Source organism: Numenius arquata, chromosome 5 (genome assembly GCF_964106895.1).
Source record: "Numenius arquata chromosome 5, bNumArq3.hap1.1, whole genome shotgun sequence".
Classification (NCBI taxonomy): Eukaryota; Metazoa; Chordata; class Aves; order Charadriiformes; family Scolopacidae; genus Numenius; species Numenius arquata.
This window is the reverse complement of record NC_133580.1, coordinates 57,843,630-57,859,477: the sequence shown is the minus strand read 5'-3', so window position 1 is coordinate 57,859,477 and position 15,848 is coordinate 57,843,630. Positions and strand designations below refer to the sequence as shown.

Below are 15,848 nucleotides of genomic sequence, written 5' to 3'. Positions count from 1 at the left end.
TAAACTTCAAAATTTTATGTGGAATAGTTGTAATCCATGGTGTTTGTTAATCTTGTAAAACCTGAGGCTAAAAAATTAGCAAGTTTGTCCAGGAAAAAAAAATTCAAAAACTGAAGTTTTCAACATTTTTTTTTTTCCCTTTAAAACTTAAAATGGCAGTGTGAAACCCTAGCAGCCAGGTGTGACTAGAAACCATATGTTCAGAAACAAATATTCTGTGTATTGTCTAAAGGGATAGAAAGGAGGAGAGGATTCTACTGAAGCTCTGTCCTCAATCACTGCGCTCTACAAGATGAGCCGTGGTGTTCCCAGCACGCGGGAACAACGTGCTCGCTCTGGGAGGAGGGACGAGACTGTGATACACACAGCTCTGTGGTGGGACTCCGTTTAAAAAATCGGGTACTTGTCTCAAGCATTAAATTTTTAAAAATTGAAGTGTCGAAGTTTATAGACAAGGTCAACTTTATTTCAAATTACGTGTGTGGAGAGCTGCATGAAATGCTTTACAAATTTTCGTAAGCATGAAGGTTCTTCCTGCTAGCATATATGGCTAGTAAAGCTACTCTTGCAGAGGTTAGCTTTAATATACCAGTACAAAGCTAAGCTGCTTTGGCGTAGATAAAACGAAGCATTTCATTTTCAATACATAGCATTTTGGTAATGTTTTCCTAGTGTAGATGTTGCCTTAATCAACTTTCCACCTAAAAGCAAAATAAATGAAGTTAACCCAATGCACATTTGCTGCTGTGCCTGGATTTTCGTTGTGAGTAACGTATTGCAAGTGGATATGTGTGTTTTCATTTGTAACTGTGCCCACGTGGATGAGAACAGGCTTTGGAAACCGGTGGGGGAGTAGGTGGGTCTCAACAGTTTTGTATACTTTCACATGGATATTGGGAAGAGTTAGAGAGTTCTACAGCCTCATTGTATATAAAGAAATATATGAACTACAATTTTGGAAAATACTTTGGAATTTGTTTTTCTAAAAATGGAGTGTAGATGTGCGCAGTCTGTTGAACCTATTTTCTGAGAATTTTGGTTTTCTTATGTTTTTCTATTCTTTCTTTCTGTTAGTCCTTCTAATAACAGAACAGTAGCCTGATTAAATTTCTTGTTTTAAATGAGTCCCTGGCATCTTGCACAAGTGTAAGGAAAAACAGAGTGACTGGTAGCTTTTTGTTCTTTCAGAACTAAATCCATTTCTCCAGTTTTGGTGATCAAATAAGACTTTGAGAAATAAATCTAACAAATTCTCTACTCTTTCCTGAAGGACTCGGTCATGGATAATCATGAACAGCAGCCATTTCAATGGCTGCTTCTGAAGGTGATTGGTCCCTCTCCACCCCCTTTTCTCTCCCCGTCTTATTTGGTTGCACAGAGACAACTAGTTCCGCTGACAACTTGTTTTTACTTCATTTTGAAGCCATGGGGAATTGAGAGTTATTTTAAATGAGGGTAGGCCTTAGCCTGGATTTCATTAGAAGCGGTAACATAGGTTGAAAAGATTGAAACAGGTATGTTGAAAAGCATCAGGTGTTTGTGGATCTCTCTGAAGAAGATGATTTAGACAAGCATACATTAAAAGACGTTAAAGATTATTTTCCTGGTAGCCAAAAAATTTCTTTAATGAGATGAACATGGGAAATCACATGTATATATGTAAATGGACAGTGAAGAACAAGCAAGTCTGAAAATAAATTTCATAAATTCTGAAAAGCAATACAAAACAGATGCTATGTTTCTTCAGATGATTACATGTAATGTGATAGCATTCTTCTTTGATTTTATTGTTCTTAATTAAACGTTCTTGCATGTATGGGAATCCATTCGCCCCCTCACAACACCCACCCACCCACCTGGCAGTATCTAATTTTCTTCTGAAACTAGTTGAGGTTCATTTTAAGATAGACGCTGCTATCTCTAGTTGTAATGAAGTTCATTGTGAGACTGAGTTTTACGCTTTGGGATCTAGTGTTGCATTTTCTTCTTTCGGCTTGTTTAGCTTTCTTTTAAGTTTGATTCTAACTGAACTACTCGCTTTTCATCCTTATTATTTCAGAGATCAGTGAAACTCTCTAACATATTTTGTGTAAATTACAGTAATATCTTCAACCATAAGTTGGCCATAAAATTATCTTTATGGATATGCTTTGCAATTGGAAAATATTACAGTGAAGTGTGAGTTGCCTCCATGTCCTGAGAGAAATATATGTGCTTTTCTGAATAGTAAGTGCAAGTTTTCTGTAATCAAACTAATCTTTAATGTGCTTTTATTTTGAACAGTATGTTATTTGTAGTCCTGTTCTGCTATAGTACTGAGATATTAATGTATTTCAAATAATGTAATTTCTTTGTTTCAATTTTAGGAGAATGACATCTTCCTGGGCTGGGAAAAGGGAGCTTACAAGAAATGGGGAAAGAGTAAGAAAAAGTGCTCTGATCTAACACTAGAGGAAATGAAAAAACAGGCTGCTGTCCAGTGTCTTCGCTCTGCTTCTGATGAAGTAAGTTTGGACTACTTAATAGTGTCTTAAGACTTCATGCCTTTCTCTGTGTTAGATATATTTAGCTTGTGATGCTTATCTTTTAATTCTTAAAATGCCAATTCCCCAAGAGTTCTCTGAGAGTTCTTTATTTTTCTTTAGGAAGTTATGAAATCTGTGTATGGCTGCAGGATTTCACAAAAGATTCTGTACTATGTAGTGTCATGCTTTCCTTTCTGTAAACCCTCATCTGTTCTTGTCGGGGACAGTTGCAATGCACCGGTTTGTGTTGAAATTACCACAAAGCTTTGCATAAAGATATTTCTTAAAATTCTAATTTACTTTGTATGGTGTGCGAGCAACAAGGAATAGCATATTTGGGCAGAAAGCCATCTCGCTTTGAGCATGCGGTATGTGTAATCCAGAATTGCTAAATAAAATGCAATGTATAGTTGCAAATGCTCGCTTTGCAGATTACATCAAGTGGAAGTGGAGTTGACGTGCAGTGACTGGAGAAGGTGAGGAGAGGTGAAGGCAACAGGTTGAAATAAGATACATACCAGAGGCAGCAGATACCATGTAGCTCAATGGAAACATGGAGAAAGGGAGAGACCGTCAAAGGAAACGTTTAAGAGAAAATAATCTATAGTACAGGTCAAGGAAAGCTCTCCAGGGAGATTTTTCAGACAGCAGAAATGAGTCTATCTTTTAGTTTACAGAACTACAAATAACTCTGATCTGTCACCAATGTAAGAAACTACCCCGCCTATGCAGCCTGGTTGCATTATTGCTTCATACAGCTGCCTAGTCACAGCTGGGGCTTGCACAAGCATTTGTGTGCTTGTGGGTAGAACTGGATTGGGAAAGTGAATCAGTTTCCTGAGATTAACCTGGTTGGGGTGGAGGAAATGTTAACCCAGAGAGGTTTCCTGGTCAGATTTGTAGCACAGACACTGGTGCCAGCAAGAGCGGGGAAGGTGTGTGGCCAAGAATAGTGAAGAAGGTCAGGTTGATTGGTGTGGTTATTCCCACCACCACCACCTTCAGCAGCATTGCCATCGTATACTGCTTTACCGTTTGTGAAGCTACGTGAGCATTTGTTCATCTACTAAAGTGCTAGTTGATTAATTGGGAGTTTTCTGAATTCCCATTTTCCCATTACTTAGTATCCTAACAAAATGATCCAAAATATAATTTTGTTGGTAATTAGTTCGTAGTTACAGAATATTGAGGTCAGCACTCTGTCTACCGTAAAAGTCAATTTAAATATGAAGCAAATATGAAGAAATAACTGTAAGAAGTAATGTCTTTCTTCAGGATATGACTATATTTATATACTCCTTTTATGAACAACAATAAGTAATAGTCTCATATGCAGACCACAGATAATACTAATTATCGATTTTTAGTTTTAGAAATTACTCTCTTGATGCATCTTCACACACTGAAAATCAAGGAGCATCACTTAAAACTAAATGTATAGCATATAGAGAAATCCAGTTGAAAAGAAGGTAAATTTATTAATAATCCCTGGTCTACATCCACTTGAAAGTTTGTGTAATCTAAAACAAAAGGGAAGAAACCCTTCAACTAGAGTTCTGAAAGAATAAAAAGATGGGGGATCTGAAAGGTTGAACAAGTAACTTCCTCCTTTGACTCCTGCCACATTGTCAGATTATAGGTTAATGTTGAACAGTAAAAATCTACAACCTATAGACCTGCATTATTTCGGGGCTATTTTGACTTCTCTTGCTTGCCTAGACCCTCCAGCTTGCACATTTGTGGTCTTTAAGCAAATTGTAGGTTATAATTTCTTTAATGTATTTTCAAACAGGGGGTGGAACCTTTAAACTGTTTTTTAAAAGAGTTGTTACTTAAAGCTGTTCTGTAGGTAGTTTAACACTTGTATTGCATAAGAGAGAAATATGGATTTATTTTATTTTTTTCCCGTGGGGCTGGGGGAAAGGGTGATCCTGCTTTGGTGCTAGTGATGCTTCAAGTAACTTGTAAGGTATCTTTTCTTTCTGCTGATTTCTGAAATACACTTCCTATGTTGGCTGGTTTCAGTACTTATGTTCGTGTGCTTAGCTGATGGGAATAATCAGTAGGTTTGGGACTATGAAACATAGTGTTACAATACTATATCTGCTGAGGCATTCAAGCTGTCCCATGCAATGTTCATGATTTCATCTCTACAAAAAGATAAAAATACTCTGTTAATTGTAGCCAAAATTGATGATTAGTGGTGTCTGTGAGGAGCATTTATAAAAACTATTGAGATGGAAATAAATACTTTTTTTCTAGTGCCACTTGATTTTTTTAAAAAAATTGTTTTCTGAATCATCTGAAAATGTTTACCTGTAGAGATTTTTATATTTTTTTTGTCAAATAGGTAGAAGTTGGATGTGCTCATGGGGATATGCATAAATGTGTCAATTAGCAGCTTTGTTCTCACAGGTTTTTCTTCTTGCAAGGGGTCTGGCAGTAGTACGTGTGGGCAGTATAAGCTTGCTTATAGTTTTGCTATTCTTCTGTGATACTTTTTTCAAAGTAGGTGGATATGGAAATACCAGTGTCCTCATGTGGATATGGAACTCTTGCTCTTCCAGTCTTACCTCTTCTTTCAACCTTAGCATTGGAGCAAAGCAGGCAAGGTTGAGGTAACTCCATTACTAGGAGTAATTGACAGAAGTCTTAGTGTATTTAAACTTAAGTATATTTAAGTCAAATTGTATTAAATTGAAATGGTTAGAATGATTACCCTGTGTGTGTCTGTAGACAGAGTATGTAAACCTGTGCACGCACACACACAGATGGAAAAAAAAAAAAGGGGAGACAATTTAATGAAGATTTTAGTATTCTGCAACCTGATCTATTTAAGGGGGGGCAATGTGCAGAGGATGAAAGGGTATTTAGGGTTAATATCTTTTTAAACTCCCATAGAAGATGACAGAGAGCCAAGTACCATAATTTTAATGTTTCTATTTAATTACTTAAACAAGTAACGTGTTGAGAAATTGAAGGCAGCCTGCTTCCTCCCCCCTATTAGTAATCAAAGACCCTAAAATTAAGTGATTATTTCAAAAATATGCTTGATGGGGAGAGGAAGTCTATAGATTAGATTAAAATTGACTTGATAACAGTAAACACTATGTTGTCAGTCTTTCATTTGATGGTTGAAATAAATATTTTGAAATCTTATCTCTTGTGGTTTTTCCTTTAAATAGAATTCATTCTTAGGGAGTACTTTATTTGGTAGCTTTTTTTTTTTTTAAATTCAATTTTTTGTCTCTTTTTTTAATAAGAGTAATGCTGTAAAACAGTAGGCTGAGACAGAAATCCAAGATTCTAGTTATAATTTTATGGTGCAGAAAACAAACATTTGACTTCAGAAAGCTTATGGTTCAGTGTTTATTTCTAAAACATTTCTTAAGTTACAGAGTATGACAAGTCAGGGAAGCTGCAGTCTTTTGACCGCTCTACATCACTGTGTCTTACAGTGACAAAGCATGTTGTGGACTAAGTCCTTTTGTGGCCTGATTTTGACAGATACTATGTGGTATATGTAAGAATGCAAATTGTTAATGTAGGTATGTTCTGAAGACAGTAGTTTATGTGTGACAAGAATTTTGGTGTCTCAAGTAGTCGTTATTTGTATGAATCTTTGGCTGCAGATGAAAATGTAAGTGCATTGCAACTTCTAAAATGAAGACAGAATGATGGTGAGAAGAACTCTTAAGACAAGTACTTTAATGTAGTAATCAATTACTGTTCTTACTGCAGTTCTAAAGTTTTTTTTTCCAGAACACTTGAATGGAGTATAAGTAGCTGTTCAAAGATGTGCTGAAGAATTGTTCAAATTTTTAAAAGCTTGTTAATATTGACCTTGAATAGAGACTTTATCTTAATTCTTATTCTGCTGAATTGTAGAAGAAATGTTAAAATATTGCTTTGCAATTAACTAGCGAAGTAAAAGTATCCATTCTAATGACATGTTGGGTAAAAAACCCCAACCGTTTAGGACTGGGGAGTATTTATGTAAAAGTCCTTTGAGGAAAATAAGAAATTTTATCCTGAAATTACTGCATCAAATTTTAAGTGAAAACAGCTGTTTCTGTCAGCATTAAATGACTCTCTTTGGTTAGTGGTTTGTTGTTGTTGTTTGGGGTTTTTTTTGTGTTGTTTTGTTTTTTTAATTCCTGTCTGATACACCTAAAACTAAGAAGGTCGATTTGTTTATGTATCGTTTCTGAGATGCCTTTTTTTTATTTTTTAAGCCTGCTAATTCTGAAAGTCTGTGAATTATTTTGGATTTCAATAATGAAACTTGTCAGTAGCAAGACAGTATCTTTGAGACTCAGAAGATTAGGAAAAAAATGTAAGAGTTTAGAAATTCACCTGTGTTGTAATTTTGCAAGGTGGATACTGTCAGAGCAAGATTGGAAGTAGAATTTACTTGTTGAGACCGATACATGTAAGACTTTTTAGTAGGTATATTTCCTACTAATAATATTGAAATTACTCATGTTGCCTGTCCATTGGTCATTAATCTGAACTTAATTACCTTTTAACTGACTAGTTTTCTGCTAAAGGTTGCATCGCTCAATAGAGCAAGCAGGGTTTCAGCTACTATTGCAGTTCCTATATAATAGATATAGTTCATTCACGGAACACTTGTGGTATTACATATGAAATTCCACACCAAGATGGTGCTAGAGTTTCAGTTAAAGCAATCGGTGTATCTTTGTTCTGCTGAAGTGTATGAGGACATTTTAAGAATAAGCAAAGGAGACTGCTTCATATGTTATTTGTGCTGGTGAAACTAGATTTCCTAGCCCCTTTCCTTCTCTGCCTATAGATGGCCACTTCACCTAAGCTATTCCACAGCACATACTGAGACGCTGCTAGTGTCTAACGCGGCTGATCTCTCAAGGCATGTCCTAATGGGGTTCAGGCAGCGTGGTCCATTTCCGAACTAACCAGGCTCTCAGCCTCTGCGAATTGCCACACGAAACAGTGTACATCATGTCAAAGTAAGATTTAGTCTCGGTTGATAGATTCCGTAATGAATTTTGAAAGAGCACTACTCTAATGTATTTGACAAAAGCAAACAGTGCCTTCCATCCTACTGTTCTAAGAGGTTACTGCTTGGAGGTAACGCTGAAACATAATTGGTGAAACTTCATAACGGTAATTTCTTTGAAAGGTGGTCAGGTGGGGCCATGCTGTTATTTGCAGCAGTGGCTTTACTTGAATTATGAGGAGGGAATATGATCCTTCTGATATATGTATTATCATATGCAAGCACTTAAGGGAACAAGTGTGGCTTTAGTGAACAGTGTTGTAGAAAATTTGAAATGGTACCTGGCTTTCAGCACAAATTTGAGGTGTGTCTAAAATGAGGTTCTATTGAAAATTAGTTAGCATTTGTCATCTTTCTTCCTCTAAGTGCAGAACCATCAAGCTTTCCACACAGTTAGTACAATTCTGCACGTAAACTGTATTTGAAGAAATAAGCTCCTAATGAGGCCAAATTAATCAGTTGGTTATGATTCCGTGTCTAAGCATATTTTTATTGATGGGTTACTCCAGCCAACTATTGTAGTCTCCAAGGATTGCGGTATCTGTGTGCCAGTGAGACCAAGGCACTAACACATAGACTGTCTTGCACTTTGGCAATAGCCTTGTGCGAGAGCTGAGGTGAAAGGACTTGTGGAGCCCGGGGCTGTGTTTCTTTCCTCCTTATGTAGGATGCCAGATTAACTAGATCATTAAAAATTCATTTTAATCACTGGTTTATTTCTCCTGTTCTCTGTTTCTCTGATGTAAGCCAGTATCAGTTAGGTAATACACTGTGACTACTATGCTGGGGTACCAGGGAATCAGCTAGTAAATATTAGATGGTTTGCTAAGTGATTTAACTTAAACGTCTTCATATAACTAGAAGTGACACAAACAAAAGATGTATAAAGGAAGTGCCCAATATTCTTTTGACTTTTTTAAAAATAAGTGAAAAACATTAGTCAAAAAGCTGTGTAAGGAGACTAACCAAGTGCTGGGATGACAACTGTTAATGCAAAGATAAAGAAAATCATAAAATGAAGCAAGTTGTGTAAAAGCCATCTTAATAAATCAGAAAGATTAAATGCTGAAGTTGCTGTTGAAAAGTCCGTGTTTATTAAAGCAAAAAAATTGAGTTAAGGTTCTGAAACAACCGTAATGCTTCTTGAAGCATATATCCTGACCAACTTAAGTTGTAAGCGTTTCTGTGTGTCCGAGGATGATTGTTCAGAATTTTTTTTCCAGGAAATCCCAAAACACTTCACAAAATCAGTGAATATTACCTTCTTTCTGGGTTGTATGCAGCTGGCCTTCTGGAAAGGGATATACTATGTCTCTCTAGAACACTCAACATTGTTTAGGAAAGGATTTTAAAATTAAATCAGAAGCTAAGAAGAATTTTAAACAAGACATATGTTTTGAAAAATAAAATGGAGCTAGGACTGATGTCACTCAGCTTCTGTCAGAAGGCACCACAGGGTTTTATTATTTCCAACCAGTCATTGTTTTTCTACAATAATTTAATTTGTATTGGTTTAAGAGAATTTGTATTGGCTCTCTATTATCATATCCACTGGCTTCAAAAGTTTCCTTCTTTCTCCATTCATATACTAAGCAAGCTATGTGGCATTGAGTTTGGCAAACTATATTACCCTGTGTTTTATAATTTAAGATACCATATAGAAAATGGAAATTAATTTGTCTTGCCAAGGTAACCATTAGAGAGTAAAATAATTACAATAAATTGATTCCTTTTTCCTTATGACTTCGGCATTTAAATAGATATTCATAGTACCACACATCTGATTCGTCAGGTTACTGAAGCTGCTACCCTGAGCGTAATAGTAAGCGTAATGGAAGTTGACAAAATTTTTAATTATTCCAATTTTTGTATGAGCTTTCTTGATGTAGAAAACATTTATACTGAACTGGAGAAGTTCTTTGTGGGAGTTTAGTCTACACAGAAGTTGCTTTATAACTGGGGGGGGCATTTGTTTCTCAGTTTACATCAAACCAGCAAAAGTTAAATGAGTGCTTGACAGTGAATGTAGCAGAATGTCTGCTCAGGACATTGTAAGTGACCCCTCTGCATTTCACTTGATGCAGACAATAGCTTTTGCATAATTGGTGGGAACACGCTTTTAAAAGTTTCTCCCATGAGAAAAGTTTCTCTCGCTTACATTGCTTGATATTGCATTTTTGTGATATTAAGTTGGTTTGTCTGCTTGGAAATCAATATTCTAAGGTTACACATCTATTGAAGTTTACTTGGATCAAGTATTGGTGAGCCCCTAAAGTAAAGTTAATAAAAATAATATGTTTTTCTGACTGGTCCAATGTCTTTGTTGTAAATCATTATGTATTCAAGTGAAAAGATAAAGATTTAATTATGTTCTCACTACTGAAGGGTCCAAAAGGTGTTGTGTACACACATATACTCTAAATGTTTCTTAGTTTCAGCCACCTTATACTGAAGGAAAATCCCATAATGAAAATGGGAACCATGTTTTATTTCTTTGAACTCTACCTGGATTGAACACCCCAGGCAGGCTGCTGTTTTGGTGGATTGATTTATTTATTTATCCATTCACTTATTTATTTAGTGATGATCTTGTGGTTAGTTGTTGGTTTTTTTAGTCCTTTTTTTTTGATCTTTCTATCTCTTGAGCACCTCTTTTGAGAGTACGTGTAACCGGATGAATTATACTGTATCAGAATGTTAGAAAATGAAAACCTAGACTTTTATCTAGCTCTCATCATCCTACAAAATATAGAAATAGATGTGTGGTTGCAATGCATCACATTTTGTGCCTTACTCAGTTCACGTGGTGTAACAGCTGATTCATACAGAACAGCTACCACGCCAAGAAAACAGTCCTGGTGTACACTACAGTCAGAGTTCCATCTCTGTCTGGAGAGTCCTATGACCTGTTAAAAGAATTATTTGAAACTGTGTACATATTGATTTACTTAAACTTCTAGATTGTTTGAACGTGTATTCTGTGAAAGGAGTGCCTGTATTCTGCTCTAGCTGATCCTGCTTCAGCAGGGGTTTGCACTAGATGACCTCCAGAGGTTCTTTCTAAGCTAAACAATTCTGTGTGTCTGGTAAAGAGAAATGAAGATTTGTTTTAGAAGTGTAAGCTAGTAAGCCCTCAAAAACCTAAAAGCAAATGAGTGATTATTATAATTGTAAAAGTAAAATGAAGTGTAATGCTTTTGTCTTTTTAAAATGCTTAAAGAGGATCAAGGAAATTTCCTTATACTTTACAGGCCTGAAGTAACAAGCCATATTTAGTAGATATTTAGAGTACATAGTTCAAACCTTCTGGAGGAAACCTATTATCTTACCTTAGGCTAGATGGAAAAAAAAAAAGAACCCCCCAAATCCCCTAAAACCAACCATTCCCTTTGAGTTGTATAATCTGATGGAATGTTTCAGTTTCTGTGTGTATACTTATGGTAGGTCAGATGTGGAAACTCATTCTAAATACTGGCTATCACAGCTTTGTTTTCCTTTTTTTGTCAAAGAATTTTTGGCTATTGCATATGTGCAGATCTACAGAACAACGTATACATTGACATGGCAGTTTTTGGATGGAAGTACATGAGAGCCGTAATTAGACATTGTTACTGGGTGATGGGAAGGGGTGAAAGATCAGTGAAAACAAAAAATTTTGCTGACCAGTCCTATCCTCAGTGCCATGGAATGACTACGTGAAGTAAGAGCGGTGCATGAACATTTGTGATCAAATTCAGGAAAAACTTATTAAATCTCCTGGATGGTGACTGCGCAGTGCTTGTTTGCAACATTCAGAAGTAACCTACTAGCAGGGATGAATGTCAACAAGAATTAAAGTGATTTGCCGAGCATCTGAGAGGATCTGTTTCACAGCTTCTTACTCAGAACATAAAGCCAGTGCCCACTGTTAACACAGGCAACACTTTTAGTGGATTTGAATTTGGTGTACTTCAATATTGTTTTGTTTCTGTGGTTCACAATTGATTAAACTGATTATTTAAAACTTATAAAAATATTTCAGGAGCAACTAAACATATAGATTTAATATCTTCTGGGAACATCTGCAGCTATACAGGGGTGTGAATGTACGTACAAAAGCAATTGGATTGCTTTAAGCTGAAGAGTTACCATTTCTCATCTCTGACTTAAGATCTTTGATTTAAGATTTGACATTACACATCTATAAAAATATGTGTGAGCTTTGCTGTTTTTTTAAATTGCTCTCGTTCCTCATTACACAGAGCTACATTAATTTGGCTCTGAATAGAATCGTGTTGGTCAGTAAGCAGGACACTGGCTATTAGAGTGGTGTAACTCCAGCGGTCAGGTTGGCTGTTCGTGTTGGGTGAGTTCAGAAGCTTAATTTATCTGTTAGCACGGTCACTGCTCTGCCAGTAACATAACACCTATCCTTTACGTAATCCTTCCCTTGCTTCGGCCAGCTGATGAAAAGCCAAAAAGAACAACATCTGATGGAACTGGATGTGAGTTAAAGCAGGGGAAGGAAATAGAAATACGTTGGAAACGGTAAAACGGAATAAAATGTCTTTTCGTTGTGGAGGAAGTTCTGTTGTGCGAAATGAAAAATATGAATTAAAAAAATGACGTGCTGCCCTTTGTAGTTTGAATGAGAGAAAAAGGTTATTAGAAATCTGGGTCAGTAGTTTAAATAATCTTACAGATAAACATGAGATTTAAACCTTTTGTGTTGGAATTACAAAAGCAATTATAATTAGGCATTTCCATGTTGAAAGATGTTTTTAAGGTACTCCAGTATTTGGTCTATTTGGGGACTGTTTTTAAATTTGAACATAAGCAAAGCAGTTCAGGCAGATCCCCTAATTTCGTTAACTGATTGTGTCCTATTGAACCAAGCCGGTGCCTGGAATATCTTACTTTCTGGCATTTGGGTTGGTGCAAGTACAGTGCATTAACTTAAACAATGAAAAAATACGGTAATTAAATCTGATCTTCAGAGAACAACACTGTCATATACGAAATAATTGCCGAGGCATTCGTTACATTTGGTCTGCAGCTAGTTTTTATATACCGCAGTACGAGGTTGAGCAAATGGTCTCTAGAGTCTTGGCATTCTGCACAGTAGCTTCTCCCCCCCCCCCCCCCCCCCCCCCCCTTTTTTTTTTATTTTATTTTAACGCTAGCGCTGGCTCCCTGAGTGCGCTGTGCAGGACGGCAGCAGCCTGTCAGCTGACTCAAGTATTAGTTTCATGGTACAGGAGGAAATGAAGCGTTTGATTCCAAAACTTTTCACTTCTTCGGTGTAATGGTGAGCATATTATTGCCGGGTTGGGGGGGTTTTTTGTTTGTTTGTTTTTTTTTCATGATGTTATAATTAAGGAAGTGAATCTATATATCTGTATTCCTTATATTTTGAGTATTTGCTACAGGTGTCCTTTTGACGAGGCAGTTGGGAGAGCTTAGCAAAAACAAGGCCGGCTCCTCCTCTGTTGCCCTTTTGGGGTAGTAGGGGGGAGTCAGGAGGGGTATAGGCATAAAGTGACTTATTCCAACTACATAAGTTTGTCCATGTTACTGTCTGCTTGGTTCTTTCTGACCAATTTAATTTATGTTGGGAAATTTACTGATAGAGAAGATGCCTTCTGAAGTTTAATATTGCTAAGTCATCCTCAGTTAAGTATGTGGCATAAAGGTTTATATTTAGCACTTCAGTGCAGCAATGCAGTTAGGAATAGAAAATTGCTTTCTCACTTGACTGCAAATAATTAAAATTTAGAAGTTAGCATATAAGTCATTGCTTCAGTATATGATTTTTCAAGCGTGTGTTTCTGACAGAGAATTAAACAAACTAGTTTCACTGTATAAATTAGTATTCCCTTTTCCATAATATGTTCTTGTGCTTTAGCAACATATATTCACATTTCTCAGCAATTTCTGGCCAGTAATCAGGAGAGAGAAGAAACTCTTAGATCTTGGAAAAATGAAGTCTTTATACCAGCACGGTGACACAGCAAATCAAACTCTTTTTTTTTTTTTTTTTTTATGCATTTCTGTAACTTGATATTTGATCTGTATTACCGTTGGAGAGAATGCGTGTTCCATAACTATATGCGCACAAGATCATGTGAAATTGTAGGAGGTTTGCATGTCTCTGTCTCCAAGTATGATGGGGACGAGATACTGGAGTTGATATAGAGGGTATGAGAAGCTGCACAGCTCTCCCTGGTTACCCTTCCCAGCTGTATGGTGTGTGCAGGGGACTTCTTGCTTCCTCTTCACTTGGTTCAGATTGCAACGTTTTGCTGTGATTCTAGCCTTCTCTTTGCAGTTACAGAAAGTGTTTATCTCCAAACGTGATCCCAGAGCATCGAAATAATAAGACCACTAATATCCACACAGTAGGATATTAGTTTTTCAGCTAGTTTTTCTTCCAAAAGGAAAGGCTGTAGGTTGGTATAGCCCTGACTGGTGTGTAACTTTTATTCCATTACAATAGTATGGGGTTTTATCCCATGGGACAGTATTGTGTCACTGTGTGTGTGTGTGTTTATCTTTCAGCATTTTGCTGTTCTGGTGCTGCTGCTTTCTTTAGAGCTGCTCACAAGTCTAGGCAGGTGGTAAAAGCAGAAGAAAACTCATGTGAGAATAACATTGAAATTGGATTTAAAAGGAAGCTTGAGTGTATGGAAAAGGTTTATGTGGGGAAATAAAGGAGAAAAATAGAGGCTTATAGGGAATAAGAAGTTTATTTTTCCCTCTGCTCTCCTGAGCAAACAACACAATGTTTATAAGGAAGAAAAACTGGGCCTTGTAAACTCACAAAACTATGGGGTAAGTTTTGCATGAAGATACTGTAATAGCCTTTCCTTTTCATCACTGCCACCTGTACATACACGTCTTCATGCTGTTCTCCTTTCCACCTTCACTCCTAATTCTCTGTATGTTTTTAACAGTCTGTTTCTCACAGGTATAAATTGTGCAACCGAAAGGGTCAGGCTTAGGTTTTTAAAATGCATCGTAGTGAGCAGTTGATTCTTGAACATTTATCCTGAGACTTCGCTAAATCCTAAGTGATATAGTGCAGTAAACGTGATGCTGCATAGTTTGCAAAACCTTGGATATACAATAATGCTTGTGACTTGGAGTTTGAAATCTCTGTGTAAATGTATCTACCTGTTTCATGGAATAATTTTGACTTCCAGTTAATGTATTTATAATAATGGATTTATACCTAGTAATAACTTTTGTTGCTTTTTAATGTGTAGTTACCACACAAAAAGAGAAATAGATGCCTGCCAAGATATATTTACTGTATTAATGATGTTCTATAAAATGAATGTTCTGTTCAGTAAGTTGTGTTTTCTTTTTTTTTTTTTTCCTCCCCTTCTTATCCCCACCACCACCCCTTGGCCCATTGTTGTGCAGAGCTCTGGGATTGAAACGTTAGTGGAGGAGCTTTGCTCCAGACTGAAAGACCTTCAGAGTAAGCAAGGTGAGGAATAAATTTTTAAACTTTTGAGGCCAAATAGTGTATTTATCCACTGTGTAACATTCTGAGTCGAGGGGTTGGGGGACCAGGCTGTTAATTCAGTGGCTTTTAATACAGACCATGCAACTTTAAAATACATCTGTATAATTTCATTCAAATAGTTTGAGCAATTCTGTACTAGTATGCCTTGTTTACCTAGGAAATAGCCATTCACAAATGGAATTTTCCTTGAGAAAACAGAACTGTCCATATCCAGCTATGCCTGCTTTTTTACTAAATATTCCATATGCAGGACCCCCCTGTCCCCACAAAAAGAAGTCAAAGTAGGCTTGTTTCTTTTCCTTTTGTGTATTGATATTTGCAAATAATAGGTTGGCTTCAAAATTGTTAGATACTAGCTATTCCTGTAAGAAGCGTCCAAGTAGCCATGGCAGAGAGCTGTGCTTAAAATTTAAAGTCTTTAGTGGAATGATAATGAGGACTTTCACATTCTCAAGCTTTAGGGCCTGGAGCATAATGTAAAATTATGTGTCTCCAATGAAAGTTCATTGCACGTAAATGTTTGTTCAGGCACATAGCAGCAGCCTTTGACACTTAAATTGACACAGTAAAATTAATATGTTTGTAGTGTAGTATAAATAGCAATAAATGAAGTATAAATATTTACCTGCTTAAAGCATGATTTTAGCTGTTTCAATTCCCTTTTTCTGTTATTGAAACAGGAATTACTAGTTGCCTCTTAGTATTTCATAGTGCTATGCTGTGACACTTTCTTACTGAACAAAGATGATCCTGACCACTTACTTTGGAAAAA

General features: G+C 36.5%; 1 protein-coding gene across 1 annotated transcript in view; it reads left to right on the top strand.

Moving 5' to 3' along the window:
* The window catches only part of KIAA0232 (KIAA0232 ortholog), a 71,703-nt gene that overhangs the window by 32,774 nt on the left and 23,081 nt on the right, over positions 1-15,848 (top strand). The window contains exons 3-4 of the mRNA XM_074148270.1: positions 2,367-2,504; positions 14,971-15,037. Of these exons, the coding sequence (XP_074004371.1) occupies positions 2,367-2,504; positions 14,971-15,037 (205 nt within the window). The remainder of the gene's footprint in view (positions 1-2,366; positions 2,505-14,970; positions 15,038-15,848) is intronic.